The sequence below is a fragment of the Garra rufa genome, chromosome 20, assembly GCF_049309525.1.
Source record: "Garra rufa chromosome 20, GarRuf1.0, whole genome shotgun sequence".
NCBI lineage: Eukaryota > Metazoa > Chordata > Actinopteri > Cypriniformes > Cyprinidae > Garra > Garra rufa.
Genome location: NC_133380.1, coordinates 22834498 through 22860723, shown reverse-complemented (window position 1 = coordinate 22860723; position 26226 = coordinate 22834498). Strand labels below are relative to the sequence as shown.

Sequence of the window (26226 nt, the reverse complement as noted above, 5' to 3'; positions counted from 1 at the left end):
CTTTCAGACAAATACAATCAGAGTTATTTAACAAATATCTTGGCTCTTCCAAGCTTTATAATGGCAGTGAATGGGTGCTGAGATTATGATCAATAAAGTGCATCCATCCATCATAAAAAGTACTCCACAAGGCTCTGTTGGGTTAACAAAGGCCTTCTGAAGTGAGTCAATACGGTTGTGTATGGAAAATATCCATATTTAAAGCTTTATAAACTGTAATCTCTAGTTTATAGTTTATTATAATGAGTGTGTATCATGTGGCTATTGTTTGGATGTGTTTCCTGCTTTACTCTTCATTAAATCTTGAGTGAAAGTGGATGGCATGGGCACAGACAGGACGGAAGACACAGAGACGACAGTCTTGTAATTCCTCCACTCGCATTAGAATCCACAGAGCCTGTATGTGAGGAAAGGCTTTCCGCTTTCCTCTTAATGACATGGGCGTGCAGATGAGGCGTCATCCCGTGATACAGGCATCCGTAATTGGACGGGGGGGACGAGGTGTCCTAACCCCTCCGCTGTTCCACCAGCCCAACACGACAACTAATCACCTCGCAATTTGCATGGAGAGCTTCGCAAATCAGCCTAAATAATGCTGCACCGGTTTGAGAGATGAGTTTTTAATCTTGGCGAGATGAGATACTGACCCGAGTGTTTTCTTCCCCCTTCGTTTTTTCTTCTTTCAGGTTTTCATTTGCGCTCTCTTCTCATTTTTGCAATGGACTGCTGAATAAATGTGCAGAGGCAGGAGTCTCATCCCACTCCGACAGCGAGAAAAAAACAGGCCTTTAAAAAAAAAATGAAAAAGAAGAAGCCGCACTTGTCCCTGTGAATAAGTCTCCTCTAAAATGCAATCAAAGTGATGACAGATATTTTAGCAGGAGGGAAATATTCCAGTGGAGCCTTTTCAGATGATCAGACAGTTATTCATCTCTCATTGCCCCTGCTTAACCCCTGTAATGGAGAATTTTACAACTGGAAGTGTCTGAAATATCTAGTGGATGTAAGTAATGAGAGCGTTTAGGGGGAATGGCTGCTGTGAGATATATCTGAGGGCCACAGATCTGGCCAAGACGGCAGGGTTATGAGAAGCACCTGTTTGACATGGCTGTTGGATTACAGTGGGTAAGTTTTCAATCGAAAGTTTCTCTAAGAGTTCTTGAGACACTTCATATACTTTATTCTAGCACTAATATGCAAGTTCAAGTCCAGATACAGATTTTTTTTTTAATTACAAATTTGCATAACTGAGTGAAAGGTAGAAAATTAACAAAGTGTAAAATAGACGGAAATCTGGGTTTTAGAAAGTGGAATATTAAAGGGATAAATTACCCGATGATTTACTCATCCTCAACGATCCTAGGTGTATATGATTTTCTTCTTTCAGACGAATACAAAAAAAAAAAAAAACGTTATATAAAAAATGTCCTGCCTCTTCCAAGTTTTATAATGGCAGTGAATGGCTGTTGAAATTTTGAAGTCAAATAAAGTGCATCCATTTATCATAAAAAGTGCTCCAGGTGGCTCCAGGTTAAAAAAGGGCTTCTGAAGCAAACCAGTGTGTTTTTGTAAGAAAATATATGAATATTTAAAACTTTATAAACTGTAATCTCTAGCTTCTGCTAACTGCTGTAGGCGCATTCACGAGAGAGTGGTGTTCCAGCGGATGTCGTAGGCATAGTGTAAGCTCCGGTGAGAAGCGACAAATGCGGTAGCTCAGTCGAGAGAGTAAAACATAAAGATTTGTAAAGAAAAATGTTGTAGGATTCATAGCCGAGCTCAAACTAGGCATGTTAACAGTGTTAAGCCGCAACACTGGTTTCGTCACTCGCCCACCGTGGCATCGCCCTCCACAGTCGTTTTGATCTTTTATAAAAATCGTTTAGTTCACTTAGAGAACAGACACTACAATTAAAAACCTATTTTTTATACATCGTGCTGAACAACAGTCTCACAGATCAGATTTCAATTAGTGAGTCGAGCTGACTGACAAGAAGAGTAAGGTGCGACAGACAAGATGATGGCGGAAGATTTAGTTTCCCAACAAAATGCAAAAGCGCCTGTTTTAAAAATATTTTGGATTTTGCCGTTTATCTACAGCGATTTTGAAAGTTTTTGAAACATTTGTTTCTAATTTATTTGGTTCCAGGCTGTGTTTGCTGGTTTTCAGTTGTTTAAATGAAAACATTGTTTTATATTACACTGTTAAAAATAAAGGTGCTTCACGATGCCATAGAAGAACCTTTTCGGTCTAAATGGTTCCATGAAGAACCTTTCTGTTTCACAATAGGTTCTTTGTGGTGAAGGAAGGTTCTTCAGATTATAAAAAAGTAAGAAACCTTTGACTGAATATAGTTCTTTGTGAAACCAAAAATGGTTCTTTATTATTACATTGCTTTGAAGAACCTGTTAGGGTGTGTTCACACTTGTAGTTTGGTTTGTTTGATTTATTTGGTCCGGACCAAAAAGTAAAATGATACATTTGGTCCAGGTCCGTTTAGCGTTCACACTGGCATTTTTGACAGTGAACCTAAAGATACCGAACCTAAAGGCATAGTGATATGTTCACAACCTGATTGGTCGGATTGAATGATGTATATTTCGTGATGGTACTCACTGAACACTTGGTCTGCTCATTGCCGCTTTAACACCGCTTGTTTCTTTCATGAAATCCTGTCGCATAGCGTTGCATCTTTTCATTATTTCCTGTTTTTGATTTGTTTAGAAGCATGTGGTCCAATTTGCATTCATTTATCATTCGAACTGCACCAGAGTTCGTTTGGAAACAGACCGAGACCCATCTTTTTAGTGGTCTCAGTCCATATTATTGTAGTGCAGTTTGTGGTGAATACAAAAAAATTACATGTTGGCCAATAGTATGTTAAAAGTAGCTGAAATAAGAAATGTCAGGCCATGTCAAAACATCCAAAGGAACCCAAAATCACCTCAGACCCCAGAGGGTTAATATATTAATAATCACAAAACTATCACAAAAATTAACTATCTTGTGGATGATTGAGGGGCACAAGGAAAATCTTAGACCCGGCCCTGCGGCGGGGGGTTCTGCAGCACCCTCAGCACCCCTTGTTCCAGCAGCCATGGGAGGATTTCAATATAAGCCAAGAGAAGACTGTAAACAAAACTTGGTTCTCACGAGACTAGCATATTTCTACGTCATCCGCTGGAATGCCACTCTCTCATGAATGATAATGGTTTATAAAGTTCTTACACAAATGCGTTGATTTAATTCAGAAGGCCTTTATTAACCCCCCGGAGCCATGTGGAGTGCTCAACACCCATTCACTAGCATTACAAAGCTTGGAAGAGCCAGGACATTTTTTAATATAACTCCGATTGTATTTGTCTGAAAGAAGAAAGTCATATACACATAGAATGGCTTGAGGGTGAGTAAATCATGAGGTAATTTTCATTTTTGGGTGAACTGTCCCTTTAATAAATGGGTTACCTAAGATTTTATTTGTTAACATTAAGTAACATGAACTAACATATATTAAAAAATTATCACAAAGTTCTTTATATTTGCTTGTAGTTATTTTCCTTTTTTCTCTCATCACCGAACAAAGCTGCAAGTGATGTGACTAGGCAGAATTTCTCAATGCCCTGTTCCAGTGTGCACCAGGTGCTAGCAAGAGTGTGAGTAGCTTAAAACAACATTCATTCTATTAGTGTAAACCCTCTAGACTAAACAAAACAAACAAATTCACAAATGTGTTCCTTCTCTTCACAGCTCACATACACACACATCAAAGTGCAAAGCAGCAGGGAGCTCTCATCACGGGCGAGGATGCCAGCCCTCATCACCTTCAGAATTTGTGGAGTGCTGCCTCACTGTATATGTAGCCTTCATCGGCTCATTACAGACCTGCTTCATCAGACGGCCTAAACCACTGCTGACAGCCCACTCTTCCTCCGTTCGCAACCAACACACTCGCTACGCTGTGCCACACGCTCAAGAGTTATTTTATCGCAATGACATTTGACGTGCGCAAGCTTTATATATTCACCTTGAGCAGAAGGGCAGGGAGGAGGAGATTGAAGAAACACTGGGGAAATAGAGAAAGTCACCTTTGTCCTTTGATTCCACCTGAGTGTGTTTGAGACATCTGGGTTTATGCACCACATCTATGATTACAGCATTCAATTTGTATTTGTACAAGCTGCAAGAAAAAAAAAAAAAAAACAATATTCAGGGAATGTACAGTATTTCACATTCCACCAATACAGTCCCAAATGCATTTTGGACATTGTTCTACAATAACAAAATACTTTGGAAAATTATTAGTAAGATTTATAAAAGCATTATTAAATATAGTAAACATACAATAAAAATATAATGATAACAAAGAAATACAACTGTAATGTTGTGAGATTTTGCCGAAACTTGGCCATGTTTAAAAGATTGTAAGTTAAGCTTTTACATACAGTTTTTAAATTAAACAATTTAGGATGTTTCATAAAAATATTTTACTTTCTTTCTCTTTCTTTATATGAAAATATACCACAAACCAGTTGACCTATAAACCATTAAGCATGTTAGGCTAGTTCTGTCAGCTGTTAAAGTAACATTTATAGAATAATACTGAATATTTGACGACAGTTTGAGATAAAACTCAGTTACAATAAAAGTAATTTTCCAGTTTCTATCAGAAGAGCAAAATCAATCGACAGTTATTGATATTTCAAAAAAGAATAACAACACACATACCTGTACACATTCAGTCACGTTTGCTACTGTTTATTTGTGATGACAGCCCTGCTGAAAAAAACAACATATGCTGGTTATGTCAGGGATCACCCCTGACAGTTTTGTCTGTCCTGTCTTTGTTTAGTGTTTCACTGTCTGTGTTGTGTTTGAGCACATGGCTTTGTCTTTGTTGTTGTCTGCCATGTGCTCCTCTTGTCCTGCCCCCTTGTTTCCCGTTTACACGCCCCCGGTTTAGCCCTCGTTTATCTGAGTGTCGTCACCTGTCTTCCTTGTTTAAATCCTTGTCTGCACCTGGTCCTCATGTATCCTGTCCCCTTTATAAGCGTGCACCTTCCCTCTTGTCGTTGCCAGTTTGTTGTATATTCTACCTTTGTGTGTGTAACAGTCTTAGTTAACTGCCATTTTATATACTGTTAATACTCTGCCAAGTTGCTTTCTGTCTTTTCTCTAGTCCTGTCCCGTAGACGGTGCTCTTGGTCCGCCTCTCTGCTAGACATGAGCATATCCTGTGAGATCTCGATTGTGGAGTGGCTTCCACTCAGGTTCCTGTCAGGCCCGGCTGCTAACTTCCAGCTTCCAACTTCTAGCCATCTCTGCTCACTACTGGACTGTAGCCTGGACTCAGTGGTCATTCCCACCGCCTGCCTGTCTTCAAGTTCCTCCCTGCCTATTGTTTGGACAGCGTTCACTCCCCTCCTCACTATCTCTTGTCTCAGCCTGTTGTTCAATAAATAACCTTCACTTATCATTCTGCATCTGAGGCCTCTCTTATAGAATCTGTGATAGAACGACCTGGCCAACGCTGGACTCAGCAGAATGAGCATCAGAATCCTGCCACCCATCAATGCTCACTCGCCAGCGGGGCCTTGCAGCACCTGCGACAACAGGGCTGGGACATCGGAGCATTCACCCAGTTCTTCTGGAACGATGTCTAGAGGGCTTGATTATGATGACACCACCCTCAAAGACATATTCAATGCCTGCTTGGATGACCTGGTACCTAAGTGGGAGATGGACAACCTCAAGATTTTAAACTACTGGGATTTCTCGAAGTATGTGGGTCATCGCATACAGTGGGGAATGCCTCCTCCACCGCCCAGCATGCAGCAACCACTCTACCCCACTTACCTTGCCAAGTCAAGACCAAGATCCTCTTCTAACTCCAACTCAGAAGCGAAGGGCCAGAAGGAAGAGGGCTCAGTCTGCTGCATCCATTAATGACTCTGACACTTTCCCTGTCAACCTAGAGCCAGTCAAGTCTCACCCCATCAAGTCTGTTCCTGTCAGGTTAAAGTCTGCTGGGTCTGTTTTAGTCACTACTGAGTTGACCGAGCTCACTGTTATTCCTCCAGAGTTGGCTGAGTTAGCTGCAGATACTACAGAGGAGGATGAGCTCACATCAACCTGTCCTAAGCAGAAAAGAGGAAAGGCCCATGCAGAGTTGTCTTTGGTCCCTGAGGTTTCCCATCCAGTGACACTTTCAAGACCACTTTCTTATAGTTTCATGCTCTCTGAGACTGCATCTGCCCATTCAGTTATGACCAAGGAGGCCTTTACCAAACCAGCTTCAGTAGATGATGATGATGATGATGATGACGACGATGATGATGATCCAGTCAAGCCCCTTTCTGTCATCCCGGAGACAATCAAACCCAATCCAGTCAAGCTCGTTCCAGATACTCCATGGCCAGTCAAGCCTGTTCTAATCACCCTGGATCAAGTCAACTATGTTCCAGTCACACTAGAGCCAGCCAGACATGCTCCAATCGCTCCTGATCCATTCAAGCCCATTCCAGTCACTCCGGAGACAGCTAGTCTCGCTCCAGTCACTCTGGATCCGGTCAAGCTCTTTCCAGATAATCCAAGGCCAGTCAAGCCTGTTCTAATCACCCTGGATCAAGTCAACTCTGTTCCAGTCACATTGGAGCCAGCCAGACACACTCCAGTCACTCCAGATCCAGTCAGGTCCACTCCAGTCATTCCAAAGTCTATCATCATTGAACCAGTCATTTCCAAGATGGCTAAATTGACAGCTATTCAGTCAGTTTCAGTCAACACTAAGCCAGAGTTGGTTTCTGCCACCCCCAATTCAGTCATCACTCAGTCGATGAAGTATGCACCAGGTATCTCCAAATCTTCCAAGCCAACCTCTTGTTTTTCTAGTATCTACCGAACGCACTCCTGTCATTCAAGTATCTGTCAAGTCTAATTTCGTCCCTCAGTCTATAAGGTCTGTTTCCTACTTGTCACATTCAGCCAGGTCATTTCCTATCTTCGCTGAGACGACCGTGCTCACTACCTTTCTTCCTGTGTTGGTTGATATACTACATATACTACAGAAGCGACCCAGCACACTGTTGCAACACGTCGTAGGCAGAAGAAGAGAAAGGCCGGAGTTGGACTGTCTAATTCTCTCCCTGTTTTGCCCATTGAAACTATGCCAAAGAGTCCAGTCATGCCCACAGATTGTGTACACCTCTGTCATGTCTCGTCCACTGAAGGCGATACTGCCTGCCATGTTCTGCCCCCTGTAGCTCTTCTTGAGCTGGTTGCTCCTCCTGTCATGGCCACGGAGGCCAATGCAGCGACTTTCGGGCCAGTTCCATACCACCTGCACTCCCAGATGCATCCATGGACGCTATTCCCACCAGTCATGTCGAGTCCAAGAATGTTCCTGCAAGTCATGTAAAGTCAACAGAGATTCCTATTTGTCAAGTCATGTCTACAGAGGCCATTCCTGAACAGCCCACTCTCAAGGTGTTGGCCACGAAGGTCATTCCAGTGGCTCTCGTTCAGCCCGTTATGGTCAAGGAGGCCATCCCTGAGTTTCCTGCTGTTCCTGTTGTGCCCCCAGAGGCTGTTCCGGAGCGGCCTGCTCATAATATTTTGGCCATGGAGGCCGTTCCAGAGGCAGTCGTTCTGCCCATTATGGACACGGAGGCCATCTCCGAGCACCCCGCTCTTCCAGTCACAGCCATAGAGGACATACCGAAGCAGCCTGTTGTCTCGGCTGCTGAGGCCTTTTCTGAGACTCTTGCCAGCCTGCTCTGTTCTACAAGTGAGGGACCCTTGCAGTGGCCATCAAGTATGAAATACCTGAGAAAGCGCAGTTCCAGGAAGCGCAGTTCCCAAGTCTGCTCCAGAGGGCGCAGTTCCTGAGTCTGCCCTAGAGAAAGCTGTTCCAGTGCCCTCTGCAGGGAGAAATGCTTAGGAGCCTACTACTGCTCCTGAGAGGGCAGTCCTCGAGCCCGCTCCAGAGACAGCAGTCCTCGAGCCCGCTATAGAGGAATTTGTTCCTAAGCCCACTTCAGAAAGAGCAGTCTCCGAGCCCGCTATAGAGGAGATTGTTCCTGAGTTTGCTCCACTGTCGGCTCCAGCCCCTGAGTCTGCTCCAGTGTCCGCTCTGACTCCTGTGCCCAGCCTAGTGTTGGCTTCTGTCCCTGAGGAAGTTTCTAAGTCTCATCCTGTTACCCTTAAGGACTCCCCTGTCACCCAGCCCTGTTGGAAGTCCAGACCAGTCAGGCCAGTGACCCACAAACACTTAAAGGGGTCATCGAATCACTATTTTCCACAAGTTCATTTGATTCTTTAGGGCAGGAGTTCTCAACTCTGGCCCTCAAGGTCCATTTTCCTGCAGAGTTGAGCTCCAACCCTAATCAAACACACCTGAACAAGCTAATCAAGCTCTTTATCATTACTAGAAGGTTACAGGCAGGTGAGTTTGATCAAGGTTGTAGGTAAACTCTGCAGGAAAGTGGACCTTGAGGGCCAGAGTTGAGAACCTCTGCTTTAGGGTCTTAATGAAAAGTCTATAATATACTTTGGTTAAAAATTCTCAATAGTAGTGTAAAAAAAAAAAAAAAAAACACCTTTACCTTGTCTCAATCAGCTTATTTTAATGCATGGTCCCTTTAAATGCAAATAAGCTATGCTCGCCCCGCCCCTCTCTGCTATGGGATTATGAGCTGTAATGTTTACTTTAGCCGCATTTAACGGCAAAACTTGCCAACAAACACATTCAGAAAGGCCGTTTGCAAAGATGCATTAAAAACCCTTATACTCACTTCTGCTGTGGGTTCGCATGAACATAGACGCATATGTAGATCACTTTCCTTTAAAAACTAAAGTAATTTTATCCTCTGCTTCTTCAGCGGCTCAGTCATTCGGGAGTAAATGACTACTGCTATGTTCATTATTACATCCAACAACAGAACACCTCAATCGGAGACATTCTTGTCTTCCCCTGCACCTGAGTCGACACAATGGCGATCGGAGTCGGACTCTTTCAGCTCGGTGAGGGGTTTAAGGTAAGGCGCTCATGTCAATCAACTATCGTGGGAGTGACATGAAAAAAAAAAAAGTGAGTTTTGTATCCGATGACCCGTGAAAAAAAAACAAAAAACACAGATTCCAATATTCCGAGATCAGTTTCAGGCTTCATTCATATGAGGAAATAAATCTGTTATGAATCAAAAACATGCATTTGCATATGCAATGTAAGTGGACAGAGTTGTATGTCATTGAAAAAGCAACGATGGCAAATTCGAACACCAACTGCGATCACATGACAAAGGCTCAACCCAGTGGAGTTAGTCTTTTGAGCCACTGGGCAAACATAAGCCTGTATTATCATTTCATCTGCATTCAGTTTTTGCTTCCTTTTCGGCCTAAGCTTTTGTGGGTCGAAGCCTGCATCTACCATGAGTCGTTTAGCCAAGTCTATAGTGCAAATGCAGATATCGGATATGGGTCACTTTAACACGAAAATGTAAGCTGGTCGTCAAAAACAAACAAACAAAAAAGATAGTCAAAAAATTAAAACTGGGCATCAAGACCTGCAGTGTAAATGCAGACAAAATGATTCTGAATGCTAACAGAGAGAATTCTTCAGGTATTATAGGAACAGTATAAAATTCATTTGAACAGAATTGATATTTGAACACAAATTTAACAAACAGTGAGCAGATTATCACAACAGATTTTAGCAGTTTGATTAGTTAAACCACTGAATTTTATTTGCATTTGTCTAGCCATCTGATCTGAATGCATCGACTGTTTTTCCAGTGTGTTTTTCTGCTGCGTGTGTGTTTATGTCATCCTCGCACCTGCTCCAAACTCCACCAGGACGCTACAACATCTCATTATCGGGCCGTTTTAAACCGAACGCTCCTGCTTTCACTTCTGTTTTAATTAGAGAGGCTTTTTCAGAGGTCACATGAAATGAGCTTTTAATTAGTGTCAGCCATCAGTTGATTTCCTCTTTATTGAAGCCGTCTCTCTGGATAGCTCTTTGTTGTTAATTGGATCAGAGAAGCACTCACAAATACACATACAAATCACTGTCAAAAGTTTGCAGCAGAAGAAAGTTTGTCAAACAAAAAGAAACTAACAAATATTTGAAAAGACGGCACGGTTGACTGCCAGCAGTGTATTCAGTCAGCACCTTTGTTGCATCCTCGTTTAATTAATAAAGGGCCATTAAGCGCTCGTTAACAAAGGGGGATAATATACAGCCCCAGCTGGTGAGGGGGGAGTGAATAAAATGAGAGAATGAGAACGGAGAGACGACCAATTGGAAGTTTTACAATATAAATGAGGATATAGAAAAAGCACAATCATGAAACTGTAAGAGCAGGAGTAGCTGAAATGACTGACGCTAACTCAGTAAGACATGGACAGATAAAAGAAGGGAGACATGACAAGTGTGGGACGAGATGTTAGTCAAGCCTTAAGGTACTTATATAAAAGTTTAGCCTTGAGTAAACTAACAAAATCAGCGATAAGAATTTGAACATGGCAGCATAGTCACACTTTTTACATTTCAAAATAATAACTCAAGTTTACATACACCCTGCAGAATCTGCAGAAATGTTAATTATTTAAAAAAATACAAAAATTGTTTTGTTAGTGATAGTTGTTCATGAGTTTCTTGTTTGACCTGGACAGTTAAAATGCCTGCAGTGCCATAAATTCTTTGCTTTTCAGCATTTTTGTGTATTTGAACTCTTTCCAACATTGACTGTATGATTTCAAGATCTATCTTTTCACACTGAGGACAACTGTGGGACTTGCAACTATATGCAACTATTCCAAAAGGTTCAAACACTTTTGGAATTTAAATATCAGGGTACATAGAACTTATTTTGTCTTCTGGAAAACATGTAAGTATCTTCTGAAGGGCAGTGCTAAATGAAAAAAAAAAAAAAATATATATATATATATATATATATATATATATATATTTTTTAAGCAAAATAAGAAAAATGTACACATCTTCATTAAGTTCAAAAGTTTACAACCCTGGCTCTTAATGCATTGTTTTCCTTCTGGAGCATCAGTGAGCGTTTGAACCTTCTGTAATAGTTGCTTATGAGTCCCTCTGATGTCTCTCAGTGTAAAAAGCTGAATCTTCAAATCATACAGTCATTGTTGGAAAATGTTCAAATACACAAAATTTGTGAAGAATTTGTGGAACCTGAAGGATTTTTCTGAAGAACAGCAGGCCGTTTAACTGTTCGGGACAAACAAGGGACTCACAAACAACTATCACACAAAAAACAACAACAAAAAAAAAAGAACAGGTGTGGATCATTTAGGTAACAACACTGTATTAAAAACCAAGTGTATGTAAACTTTTGAACAGGATAATTTTTTTTTATAAATATAACTATTATTACTATTATTTTCTCAGACATGGAAATTTACTTTCAATTTTACCAAGCTGATTACTCACTAAAACTCCCACAGATCATGTTTTCTGTTTTGATGTAACAAAGTGGTTATATCTAAATGTGTGAGTAGTTTGCTTACGGTTTTAAATTGGTCTTTCCATTAACACCAATATATTCTTCATGACTGATTCACAAACATGCACAAACACAAAAGTGGAATTTATCGCATGAACCAATTACAGCCGAACATAACGAGTCATTTCCAAACATTTCTTCTCAATTACCCCCCACCAAACTCACCGCATGCTTTAGAGTGTCTGTTAAAACTCAGTGGGCTCAGGGGAGGCGAAAGAGATGCGTTCCCGCTGTAACTTGACCTGCTGGTGTTGCTGTTGGACGATGTTTTTTTTAGAAAAACAAGTGATTTATATACTTTTTAATGTTATTTTTGTGTAATATTGTATAGTTTTATTTTTGTACTATGAATTTTTTTCTCATCCAACATCCTCCAGGAAATGCCACTGGCGCATATATGGATATCTTTTTTCCGCCAAGTTATGATCTATGTTATCGATTAGAGCTATTTGAAATAATTGCAGAATGGCATCAAACAACAATAAAAAGCTGGAACGAATTTCAAAACTGTCAGGTCTATTATTCCACGCAGAAAAAGTGAATAAAACTCCAACAATTGAAAACGAAAACAAGGAATCAACTGTCTAGGTTTGTATCTTTTTCCTTCTTTTTCATCCTCCGCCTTAAAACTCAACCCCTTGTTAAGGAGACAAAGAGAGTAATTTAAATCGATCTTAAAGTGCTGCAATTACAGAATCCCAGGCTGCAATTCTATAAGAAGGAAATTGATTTCTCTGCCCATCTGTGCTATATGGCCAAACCATGAGACCTGAATATAAAGCACTGACTAGATAACAAAATCAACCACCTGAGAGCGCTTTCGGCCAACATTTTCCCTTCAGCTTTGTTGTAAAACATATCCATCGTTGTCTTTTATGGCTCACCGCAATAATACAGCGCAGACTCCACGAGATGAGCCTCTTTGTGAAGTTTTACAGTGACAGAAGGCAATCCTTTAGACGACAATACCTCCTAAAGCTCAAGGACAGCGAGGTCAGGAAATTGCCAGACTTTTTCCTCAGGCAAGTTTTCAGGAAACTTCTACCTGACCTTGAGAAGTACCTGAACGTTATTAAACTCATATGGAAGAGCTCTAGACATCCATTTTAGACTCCCACCACAACGTACTGAACTGGCAGCACATAATGACTGAATAACCCATGTGTCTGACAACCCAAATACAACATCTACAAGCACACTGCTGGTTTATGAACTAATAAATTTGTGGCTGTTACCTCTAAACGACACAATAAATAACCAATATTCCTCAACGGATGACTTGACCTTACTGTCCAGAGAGAAAATTGCGCTTTTCAAGAAAAGGCTGGCGATCAGTTTCACGCTAAACTCAAAAGACAGATTCCTAAAGTGGCAATTACCGTTTTGACATCCGTTCTGAAGGAAAAAAGTGACCGCAATTTTTTCAAAAGTCCAATTGAACAATTACAAGGGTGTATATAGAAAGACGGCTCTTTAAAATGCAGTTTACGCAATGAGACCAGCAGACAGAATAGCTCTGGAACTACTACATGACAGCATCATCTTACAGGTTTTCAGCTCATCTATATTTATACAAGGAAGCGGCGCTAATTTTGGTCATTACACTTACTCTCTCCTACACACATTCAGTGACCTCTGAATTATACAATGACGCCGCAAGAGCATATTTTAAAAAGACTCCAACTCCACAGTCTAATCCATCAACACACTTGTATTTGACACGGTGAAGGAAGAGCTTGAAATAGGCAATTATTGAACCATCTCCTCGATTTACAACCATCCGCACCTCACCTTCACATGTAACTGTGGATACGTGCGGCATGATATGGTCAAAAATCAGCACTTCGCAGGCCAAGCAAGTTGGTTTCGGGATTTTCGCAGACGCTCGGAGATCAATTTGACTGCGAGGCTGAAGAGTGAGAAGTGAGCGAACATCAGGCAGAATGAAAAAGTGGAAGAAGACAAGGAGAAAGTGAGACAGAGGTCTGTCGCTCGAGGCACTTGATCCGGTCCGGGTGTCCTCTCGGATCGCCTGACAGATAATCCATTAAATGTTCCAAGCCGCTGACAGGGATGGATTTCAGAAAACGCCTGTGAACACACACTCGCACACAGTTTGATGCTGTAATTATTACTAGTGGTTCAAAACACAAAGATTTTAAATTGAAATATCTTTTATTTTCAACATTTTTAAATACACATTAACTTTGAAAATACAATCAAGATTACAAAAGCTTATTACATTTATTGTAAGCTTTTAGCTTTTAAAATCTCTTCATGACAGGCACAGTATTAAAACTACACCACTTTGTGTTCACTTAAAAAGAAAAAAAATAAATGCAAGTGAATCTACATGGATGCATATGGAACTAATCACTAATCAATATTGCATTTACTGTTCAATAACAAGTTATCATTAAGGCCAAAATCCAATCCCATAAAAAAGACTTATGACACTCTTATGAACATAATAAACCTCAAGTCAAACTTGGACGGCAATATCATATGGAGATTAAGAAATCGATATCAGATTTGAGATTTATTTCACAGTTCAATCATACAAAAACGAGTCTATTCCATCATATGACACTGTAATATTTCATGGTTTACTTAAGGTGATAAAGATCTACCATTGGGATTAATATGGAATGCAATTTAAGTTTGATTTAAAAAAAAATATATATTTGTGATCAATAAAGAAAACTTTCCATAAAAGGGTTTAAAGTAAGGCAATGAATAGAACTAGTTATTTATTGAGCTTTAGAAATGGCTGCTTACAACAAAAATATAAACTCCAGGAAAAGTCACGTTTCTCAAGACTGCCTCGTATTTAGGACCCTTTGAGAAGTTGGAAGGTCTCAAATACAGTATTGCCCCTGGATAAACTGGATGAAGTGCCCAATGACTCTGTAAGTCGCTGTGGTTAAGCAGGCAGGTGTGTGAATGACGTGTGTAAGGCTCTGTCTGTTAATGTTGCGGTGATTCTGGCCACAGCTCTAGTGGTGTTTGTGTATGATAATGGTGTGTATGTCTATATGCATTTATTTCTTGGCAATAGCGGCAACGGCTTTCTTGGCGGCATCGTCGAGGTCAGTGGCGGAGGTGATGGGCAGCCCACTCTCAGCCAGGATACGCTTTGCCTCATGAACATTGGTACCTGAACATGAAAATATAAAACAACAGCAAAGACACTTTGGTTAAAGGGGATTTTTAAGCATTCACTTTCACAGACACACACTCAACATCAGGGGTGCATGATATATTCCATTGGCTATTTTTTATTCATTGGCATCTGTAGATATAGGATATTTATGATATTCACTGTTGGATATTGAACTGTGGACTCTCACTTGCCATAATAGTTAAAGCTTGGATTTCGCTATTGTGTACACAGTCATGGTTGTCCACATTCTCATAAACCGATGTAGATGCCTCTCACTTAAAATGATTCCATGCAACATTGCAAGGCTTTTGAGAACGTGTGTATAACTCTATCCCAACTCAATCCCAATAGAACCCAATTCAATTTCTCTGAGAATGAGAATGCACACAATTAATTTAAAATGAAGGCACAAATTATTAGAGCACACAATTTACTTAAAACAAGAGAACGAATTAGTCAATCGTGAGCATTATTTAGTAAACCGAGGGTATGAATTATTATATCATGTTGACGATTTATTTAAAATAAGACAACAAATATTTTTTATGTGCACGATTTAGATAAAATGAGGGAAGGAATTAGTAAATTGTGCTCATGATTTAGTAAATCAAGGGCACACATTATATCGTGATTTACTTTAAACGAGGAAACAAATTAGTAAAACGTGCACCATTTAGTAAAATGAGGGAATTAGTAAATTGTGTCCATTATTTAGTAAAACAAGGGAACGAATTTGTAAATCGTGGTCACGATTTAGTAAAACAAGGAAATAGATAAGTAAATATTGCGCATTATTTAGTAAAACGAGGGAACAAATTTGTAAATTGTGCGCACAATATAGTAAAATGAGGGGAAAAAATTGTAAATCATGCACAAGACATAGTAAAACGAGGGAACGAATTTGTTAATCATGCACACAATATGCTAAAACAAGGGAACAAATTTGTAAATCGGGCACACAATATAGTAAATCGAGGGAAGAAATTTGTAAATTGTGTGCACAATATAGTAAAATGAGGGAAAAGAATTGTAAATCATGCACAAGATATAGTAAAACGGGAACGGATTTGTTAATCGTGCACACAATATACTAAAATGAGGGAACAAATTTGAAAATCTTTCACAAGATATAGTAAAACGAGGGAACAAATTTGTAAATCGGGCACACAATATAGTAAAACGAGGGAAGAAATTTGTAAATTGTGTGCACAATATAGTAAAACGAGGGAACAAATTTGTAAATCGTGCACACAATATACTGAAACGAGGGAATAAATTTGTAAATTGTGTGCACAACATAGTAAAACGAGGGAAGAATTTTGAAAATCTATCACAAGATATAGTGAAATGAGGGAAAAGAAATTGTAAATCATACACGATTTAGTAAAACAAGGGAACGAATTTGTAAATCATGCACATAAAGTAAAACGAGGGAACAAGTTTGTAAATTGTGTACATTGCATACAATAGAGTAAAATGAGGGAACAAATTTGTAAATTAAGAGCACAATTTATTAAAACGAGGAAACAAATTAGTAAATCAAGTGCAAATTTAAAACGAGGTTACAAATTTCTAAAACGTGTACAAGATATAGTAAAACAAGGGGACCAAACTGTTCATCATGCACACAATATAGTAAAATGAGGGAACAAATTTGTAAATTAAACGCATAATTTAGTAAAACGAGGAAACAAATTAGTAAGATGTGTGCATTTTTTTTTAGTAAAACAAGGGAACAAATTTGTAAATCAAGCGCAAATTTAAAACAAGGTTACAAATTTGTAAAACGTGCACAATTTTTTAGTAAAACGAGGGATAAATTTGTAAATCAAGTGCACGATTAAAACGAGGGAACAAATTAGTAAAACGTGCGTATTGTTTATTAAAACGAAGGAACAAATTAGTAAAAGGTGTACACTGTTTAGTAAAACAATAGAACAAATTTGTAAATCATGCACAAGATATAGTAAAACAAGGGGACCAAATTGTTCATCGTGCACACAATATAGTAAAATGAGGGAACAAATTTGTAAATTAAGCGCATAATTTAGTAAAACGAGGAAACAAATTAGTAAGATGTGCGCATTTTTTAGTAAAACGAGGGAACAAATTTGTAAATCAAGTGCACGATTAAAACGAGGGAACAAATTAGTAAAACGTGCGTATTGTTTATTAAAACGAAGGAACAAATTAGTAAAAGGTGTACACTGTTTAGTAAAACAATAGAACAAATTTGTAAATCATGCACAAGATATAGTAAAACAAGGGGATCAAATTGTTCATCGTGCACACAATATAGTAAAATGAGGGAACAAATTTGTAAATTAAGCGCATAATTTAGTAAAACGAGGAAACAAATTAGTAAGATGTGCGCATTTTTTAGTAAAACGAGGGAACAAATTTGTAAATCAAGTACACGATTAAAAAGAGGGAACAAATTCGTAAAATGTGCGCATTTTTTAGTAAAACGAGGCAACAAATTTTTTAATCAAGTGCACAATTAAAACGAGGGAATAAATTAGTAAAACGTGCGTATTGTTTAGTAAAATGAAGGAAAAAATTAGTAAAACGTCTACACTGTTTAGTAACAAATAGAACAAATTTGTAAATTAAGCTTATAATTTAGTAAAACGAGGAAACAAATTAGTAAGATGTGCGCATTTTTTAGTAAAACGAGGCAACAAATTTTTTAATCAAGTGCACGATTAAAAGAAGGGACCAAATTCGTAAAATGTGCAAATTTTTTAGTAAAACGAGGGAACAAATTAGTAAGATGTGCGCATTTTTTAGTAAAACGAGGCAACAAAGTTTTTAATCAAGTGCACGATTAAAAGAAGGGACCAAATTCGTAAAATGTGCAAATTTTTTAGTAAAACGAGGGAACAAATTAGTAAGATGTGCGCATTTTTTAGTAAAACGAGGCAACAAATTTTTTAATCAAGTGCACGATTAAAAGAAGGGACCAAATTCGTAAAATGTGCAAATTTTTTAGTAAAACGAGGGAACAAATTTGTAAAATGTGCGCATTTTTTAGTAAAACGAGGCAACAAATTTTATAATCAAGTGCACGATCAAAACGAGGGAACAAATTCGTAAAATGTGCGCATTTTTTAGTAAAACGAGGCAACAAATTTTATAATCAAGTGCACGATTAAAACAAGGGACCAAATTCGTAAAATGTGCGCATTTTTTAGTAAAACAATGCAACAAATTTTTTAATCAAGTGCACGATTAAAACGAGAGAACAAATTACTAAAACGTGTGCATTGTTTAGTAAAACAATGGAACAAATTTGTAAACCGTGCGCACAATTTATTTATTTTTTCTCCTGCATTTTAGGTGTGGAGCTCAGTAGTTATCGTATCCAATAGACTGAATAGGTCCACACAATAACAAATATCATTATTTAAATAATACTCTCTAAATAAATTAAATAAAAAAAATATATATATAATATAAATAATACAACAGATCCGTATATTATAAAATAATACTAGCAAATAAAAAAAAAAAACTAAAATAATATAATATAGTAATGCATGCCTACCATCCTTACAATAAGGCCTAACAAAAAAAATCGAAAATCTCCATAGTTTAAAAAAACAACTCATTGTTTTCTCAAAATGCTGTGACTGGCAGGGGCAGAGTTTGGGGAGTGTGTCTCTGCTGGTTTGAAGGAGCAGTGGTGTTGAAAATTCTTTGGGATCGTTCCATTGGCTGAGAAGGACAGGAAGTGTTCCATTGGCTGAATGGCAATGGGGTTGTTCGTTCCATTGGCTGGAAGCACGAGTGCTGCGTTCACAAGCCGGGGGGACGCGTTGATGCCAGCTGCAGACGTCCCGACTGAGCACGCACTGTATCATTTTGCTTGGGCTGCCCTTGCGGTCTCTACAGTGACTCTGAATGTCACTGAACTATGGCCCCCCTGACACAGGGCCAGGGCCCGGGGCCAACAAAATAAAACAAATCAGAAAACTACTCCACAGGGGTCAAAAGGACAAAGACGGATTGAAAAGAAAAGGCAGAAGGACAAGAAGTAAAGGGAACGGAAGTTGTGAGATGTAAGTGAAGGAATAACAGATGTGTGTTGAGCAGCGGTAGATGACAGAGGTGCTGATTTCACAGGTGAACGTGGAGCTTCAGGGAGAACATCTCTCACTTACAGAAAATACGTGTTAAAAACAAGCCTAGAAAAAGATAGATTTATAGTCTTTTAACTTTTAAATATTACTTTTAAATTACTGAAGATGCTATTTGAGCAAAATGTTTTTTAAAAACGATTTGCAAGATGCAGCAGGACATTTTAATTATTTATTTTTATTATTTTTATTTCGATAGGAAAGTATAGTGACAGGAAGTGAAGTGGGAGACAGAGAGACTACGCCATTTTATACTACATTTTTTAAATGTACTTTACAAATTAATGTTAAAATTCCACTACATTTTTAAATTTTACTTTTAAAATAAAAATATTTAGTTTCCATGAATTTAATAATAATATGTATATTTCTAAAATACCATTACATGTTTAATTTTAATTATTCATGTACTTATTTAAACATTTATATTTTCTAAACTATTATATTAAAACTGTTTTCATGATAAAAAATATTTTATTTAATATTTTATAACTTTTTTATTTTATTTTCATTTAAAAACGTAAAAAAATATTATAATTTTTACTATTTAATAACTATTATACATTTTTAGTTTTATTTAATTACTGATATACTCATTTAAACATTTATTTTTATTTAACTGTTATACGTCTTGTTTTATCTAGTAATTTTTTATCTTACCTAGTAATGTGTTTACTTTTCATTTTATTAAATATTTATATAATATATATATATTTATATAATATATATATATATATATATATATATATATATATATATATATATATATATAATATGTTTATTTTACTTATTTAAACATTTTTCTAAACTATAATTTTTTTAAATTACTCATACGTATTTAAAAATTCGTTTTAAATTAATGTTTTATTTAAATTTTTATTATATATTTTGTTTTATCTAGTAATTTTGTATAGAACTTTATTTTATATTTTAATTATTCATATGTATTTGAACATTTATATTTTCTAAACTATTATATATTTTTAAAATACATTTTTTATTAAATAATTCATAACTATTTTCATTTTATTTTTATCTAAAAACGTATTTTTCTAAACTATTAGATATTTTAATTCAATAATTTAGAACTATTTTTAAGTTTTATTAAAAAACATTTTTCTAAACTATTATACAGTTTTATTTTATTTAATTACTCATATACTTTTAATAACAATTAATTTTATTTAACTATTACATATTTACTTTTCTCTAGTAATGTGTTTACGTTTCCTTTTATTTTTTATAAACATCATATTTTATAGTTTTATTTAGTTAGTTTTAACTTTAACTTGAATTATTATACAGTTTTTAAATCATTTTGAACTATTTTAAATGCATTTTTGTAGTGAACTTTACTTATTTTAACATTAATATTTTCTAACCTATTATATATATTTTTATCAAAAGATATATTTTGTTTTATTTAATCATTTATAACCAATTTCTATTTAAAACTTATTTAAACTATTTAAAAAATATTTTATGTTTTAATTATTCACATACTTATTTTAACACTTATATTTTTATTTTTATTAAGTTATAACTAATTTAAACATGTATTTTTATAAACATTTATACATTTTATTTTGTTTTATTTAATTACTCATTTAATATACTTACTTAAACATTTATTTTTTCTTGAAGTATTTAATATTTTGCATGTTTACTGTTCATTTAGTTTTTTATCAATTTCATTATATTTTGTATTGTTTTATTCAGAAAAGGAATGGGATCAGAACATGATGCATTAACATTATCTAACCTATTACATATATTTTTATTATAAGATATATTTAGTTTTATCTAATCATTTATAACCAAGTTTATTTTTATTTAAAAACGTATTTAAAATTCTTTAAACCATTTTCAAAAAATATATATATTTTAATTATTCATATACTTATTTTAACACATATATTTTTTATTTAATAAATTATAACTAATTTTATTTTTATTTATTTAATTATTATTATTTTAAAAAATATAGTAATGCATGTTTACTGTTCATTTATTTTTTTATCAATTTCATTATATTTTGTATTGTTTTATTCAGAAAAGGAATGGGATCAGAACATGATGAACATTATCAGATTGGATTTGCAATTCATGTGCCAATTTTTTTTAAAGTTTTTAATATGTCTGTGTACAGTTTAGGCTACATACTTACATCTAAATCATATAAGTATCTCTATACCAATGTGCATCTCTATACGTAAGTGTGTGTGTGTGTGTGTGTGTGTGTGTGTTGTTGTTGTCCTGCAGTGTAATTATGATAATACTCGCTCTCTCAAGAGAGAGGATGTTCTAATCAATAGCAGTTTCATGAGGAATTCAATTACCAGCACCACTTAACTACTGATATTTCAGCGCTTTTGTCCGCTCGCACAATAACTCATTTCCAACACGTCTCCCACATTTGGCAGCACCAAACAATCAATTGTATAATTTCATTAGCAGAGGACGAGGGCAAGCGGGGCCGTGTGCTGGGAGTATAGAATATCTGCCGACCGCCGCTGCTTGACAATGCTGAGTCGTCTGAGGGCAACGAGAGCAAACTTAAACAAAAGCCATGAAAAATACTCATATATATACACACAATGAAAGCTATTTTTTTAATGGACTGCTCTGATTGGCGTCTCTTAGATGGCCTTGTGCGAGTCAGATCTCTGCATGTTTTATATATGTGTCTGAATACAGTCTGTGTGTGGTACTATCTCACACAGATACTGTATATTGATCTCTGGATGCAAGAGCTAAAAGACACACAGGTCTGTACTCATGCACTGCCACTAGGTGCTGCTAGAGACCAACTTAACACTAAAATCAAGGAGAATCAATCAGTATGAATTGGCCTATGCCTCTAAACAAAGCTTATATTAGTGTGTATCTAATGTATAAACATACATATTCATTATGGAACTGACAGAATATGATTACAAATAAGTATGCATGTATAATAATGAGTTCTGAAAGAAGCTTTATTAGAAAGCTACAGAAGTTATCACTGAATATATACAGTGTCTGTTCAAAAGTTTGGGGTCAACTGTTTTTTTTTTTAAAGAGAGTAATACTTTTTTATAGAAGTGTAACTGTTTTATAATAAATGAGCATCAAATTTGAGCATCAAATCATATTAGAATGATTTCTAAAGGATCATGTGACACTGAAGGCTGAAAATTCAGCTTTGCCATCAAAGGAATAACATTTACATTTTAACATTTTAAAATATGTTTACTGTTTTAATATCTAATATTTCACAATATTACAGTGAAATATTATATATTATATATTATATATATATATATATATATATATATATATATATATATATATAAATATTATATATTTTTTTAATTAAATAAGTGCAAATAAACATGACAAAATCTTACATTTTTTTAAACTGTAATATACACAAAATACTAAATAATAAATAAAATAATAATATATATACATATAAAAACTACATTTTAACATATAGTAAAATAGAAAACACATTAAATTGTAATAATATTTTATAATATTACTGTATTTTTTAATCAAATAACTGCATAAAACTATTACAAACTCTTACCAATCTCAAACTTTTGTAACACACAAATATTAATACATTAATTTTTTTTTTTTTTAGAAAATTAAAATCTAAATAAATAAAAAAATAAATGCAAGATATTGTGAAGCCTAAAACCATCCAAACTCCAAATAAAATTATTATATATATATATATATATATATATATATATATATATAATAATAATTAAAGACAATTTTAATTAAAGACAATTCAATAAATTATTGAAATTAAAGCAAGGATGCTTCAAATTGATCAAAAGTGATAATAAAGACATTTTTAATGTTACAAAAGCTTTGTATTTTAGATAAATTATATTATTCTAAACTTTCTTTTTATCAAAGAAACCTGAAAATCTACTCAGCTGTTTTCAACATAATAATAATAATAATAATAATAATAATAATAATAATAATAATAATAATAATAATAATAATAATAATAATAATAATAAAATTAAATGTTTTTGGAGCTGCAAATCAAAATATTAGATTGATTTCTAAAGGATCATGTGACTGGAGTAATGATGCAAAAAATTCAGCTTTTAAATCACAGGAATAAATTACATTTTAAAATATATTCAAACAGAAAACAGTTATTTAAAATAGTAAAATTATTTCAAATTTGTACTGTTTTTGCCGTACTTTGGATCAAATAAATGCAGGCTTGGTGAGCAGAAGAGGCATTAAAAACGTTAAAAATCTTACAGTTCAAAAACTTTTGACTGGTAGTTTATAACATCTTTTTTTAAAAAGTGTCTCATTTTGATTGCATTTAAAATGATTTATTTGACATTTTTATGATTTAAATAATAGTTAGCTTTTCATTAAACTCACAAACGCCCTTCAGTTAATTTATGAAACCCAGTTTGGGAAACCTTAATGTAATATAATGTTTTATGCGCTTCATGTTGTTAATTTACAATTATTGGAATATATTTTCTCAATCTTTGTATTTTGACATCATATGTCACAAAATCCTACTTAAATCAATATGACTTAAATTTTTGTCATGTAATTTGGAATCAGTAACGGATTACAATTTGTAAGTAATCCACCCAGCTCTGATCTATTTTATATCATATTTGGTCAGATTACAATTTTAATATATCTTTATGCATTTATATGACATGCATAGCCCAAAAAGAATACCAAAATAAGTCAAAATGTTTAGATTTTTAAGATTTAAATTTGCTCAATGTTTGAGTTGAGTTGCTTGAGTGCCACTGATCTAATATGTTAAAGAACAAAATCAGGATCTTACACCCAAACAGGATACTCATGTGTTTTTGACCAATTTAGGTGTATATATAGAGGTGGTGAGTGTACAAAAGAATAAGAATAAGAGTGTATGTCGAGGTACATGCACACACTCTCATATGTACTTGAAGTCTTTCTTGGAAAGGTGGGGCTTATGAAGAGTCTGGGGTAAGAAATGGGCCTAAATCAATAGCCAGCTAATACAACTAAACTCTAAGCTGGGAACCATCTTATAGCGATCTGTCAGACATGATCAGCCACAGACAGAGAGACAGAATAGACGATCGATCTGTAAGCAGCATGCAGCCTCTTACACCCATTACTGAGGGCTTTCAGGCCACTGTGGCTAATTCACTTTTCCAGAGAGGGCAGGCGAATCCGAGCCACTATTGCTTCAAGGCATTTTCATTTGGATGGAAAATGATTCGCGCAAATTGCGTGTCGGTAATTACTTTTGCACTATGTATGATATAGAGGCTTTTAGCCATTTCATTTAAAGGGCTAGTTCACCCCAAAAAAAAAAAAAAAACGAAAATTCTGTCATTAATTACTCACCCTCATGTCCTTTCATACCTGTTAGACCTTCGTTCATCTTCAGAACACAAATTAAGATATTTTTTGATGAAATCCAAGAGCCTTCTGACCCTACATAGACAGCAAAGCAACTGTCACGTTCAAGGCCCAGAAAGGTAGTAAGGACTTTGATAAAATAGTCCATGTGACGTGTAATTTTAAGAAGCTACGACAATACTTTGTGTGCGAAGAAAACAAATATTATGGCTTTATTCAACAATTTCTTCTCTTCCGTGTCAGTCTCTGCTATTGCTGTCTACGCAGTGTCATAAAGCTCTCAGATATCTTAATTTATGTTCTGAAGAAGAATGAAGGTCTTACAGCTTTGGAACAACATGAGGGTAATTAATGACAGAATTTTTCATTTAAACTGTATTCAATTATGTATTTGCATATTGACACCATATTGGCCCACATGTGCATTCCCCCCGAAAGTGCAAATATTATCAGAATATCTAATATAAAGCTAAATATCTTCATGCTGATCTTGTCCTATATTTAAGCGGTCCTCGGAAGGACAGGGTACGGCATGGACAAACGAGGGGCAGAAAACTAATGGAGTGGAGTATATGTCTCTCTCCGGGCAAAACGACTCAGCTGTTTCCTGCCAATTATCCTAATGGCCAGATGGGAGCAGGCCGAGGCCCAGTGTCACATGAGCACGTAGCATTAGCATATACAGGTGAGAGGTCCCACAATCAACGCCTGGCCCCTCTGCTTCTCTCACCGCCACCAACAAATGCTGCGGCGTGACACGCTTGCTAACCAACACCGACAAACTCTACACTTGACAGACACAGGTTTGGTTACAGGTACAGGTTTTAGTGTTAAATAGCAAACTTTGATTCAGAAGTTGCTCATTTTGATATACAGTTGAGGTCAAAAGTTGAATGATCCACAGCTGTTTAGTGATAGTTGTTCATGAGTTCATGACTGTATGAATTTGAGATCCATCTTTTCACACTGAGGACAACTGAGGAACTCATATGCAACTATTATAGAAGGTTCAAACACTCACTGATGCTCCAGAAGGAAAAACCATGCACTAAGAGACGGGGGTGAAAACTTTTAAACGGAATGGAAATGTGTACATTTTTCTTATTTTCCCTTAATATGCATATATTTTCATTTAGTACTGCTCTTCAGAGGCTACAAAAGACACTGACTTGTTTCCCAGAAGACAAAATAAGTTACTTTACCCTAATCTTCAAATTCCAAAAGTTTTCACCCCCTGGCTCTTAATGCATCGTGTTTTCTTCTGAAGCATCAGTGAGCATTTGGACCTTCTGTAATAGTTGCATACAAGTCCCTCAGTTATCCTCAGTGTGAAAAGATGGATCTCAAAATCATATAGTCATTGTTGGAAAGGGTTCAAATACACAAAAATGCTGGAAAACCCAAAAATTTGTGGGACCTGAAGAATTTTTCTGAAGAACAGCAGGCAGTTTAACTGTTCAGGACAAACAAGGGACTCCTGAACAACTATCACTAAACAAAAAACATAGCTTTCTGAAAGGGGGGTGTAAACTTTTGACCTCAGCTGTAAATGTTATATATAAATGTTTGGCCACACCCACCTTCAAGCCTGACCACCAGGGGAACCTTGAGCTCCAGTTCTCTGCAGGCCTTGGTAATGCCGTTAGCAATGATGGCACAGTTAACAATCCCTCCAAAGATGTTTACCAAGATGGCCTCTACCTAAATGTGTAGAAAAGGTGAAAAAATACTTTATTTAGATCAAAACATGCAAAACGCAAGAAAGCCTTCTTGCCTTGAAAGGCAAGAAAACAAAACCTTTAGGGCTATCAGACACTTTAACCAGCAAATGTTTTCAAACATCATTAAAATCAATCAATTTCGAGGCAATTAAACATTTTGGAATTGAGAATAATTAGAAAAGTTCATATTCGTGATGGATGATCATGGAAAATTCATGAAAATTTCTATTATTTATACAATTTCTGATATTTTCAGGCTTTCCACGGCTGGAGA

The 26226-nt window shown here is 36.0% G+C and overlaps 1 protein-coding gene across 1 annotated transcript in view; it reads right to left on the bottom strand.

Annotated features, from left to right (window-relative positions):
• Positions 1–13688: 13688 nt before the first annotated feature.
• suclg2 (succinate-CoA ligase GDP-forming subunit beta) overlaps positions 13689–26226 on the bottom strand; it is a 96475-nt gene continuing 83937 nt past the window's right edge. Inside the window, exons 4-5 of the mRNA XM_073825508.1 lie at positions 25812–25932; positions 13689–14689 (exon numbers count right to left, since the gene is read on the bottom strand). Coding sequence (XP_073681609.1) covers positions 14574–14689; positions 25812–25932 — 237 coding nt within the window. The 3' untranslated portion in view covers positions 13689–14573. The remainder of the gene's footprint in view (positions 14690–25811; positions 25933–26226) is intronic.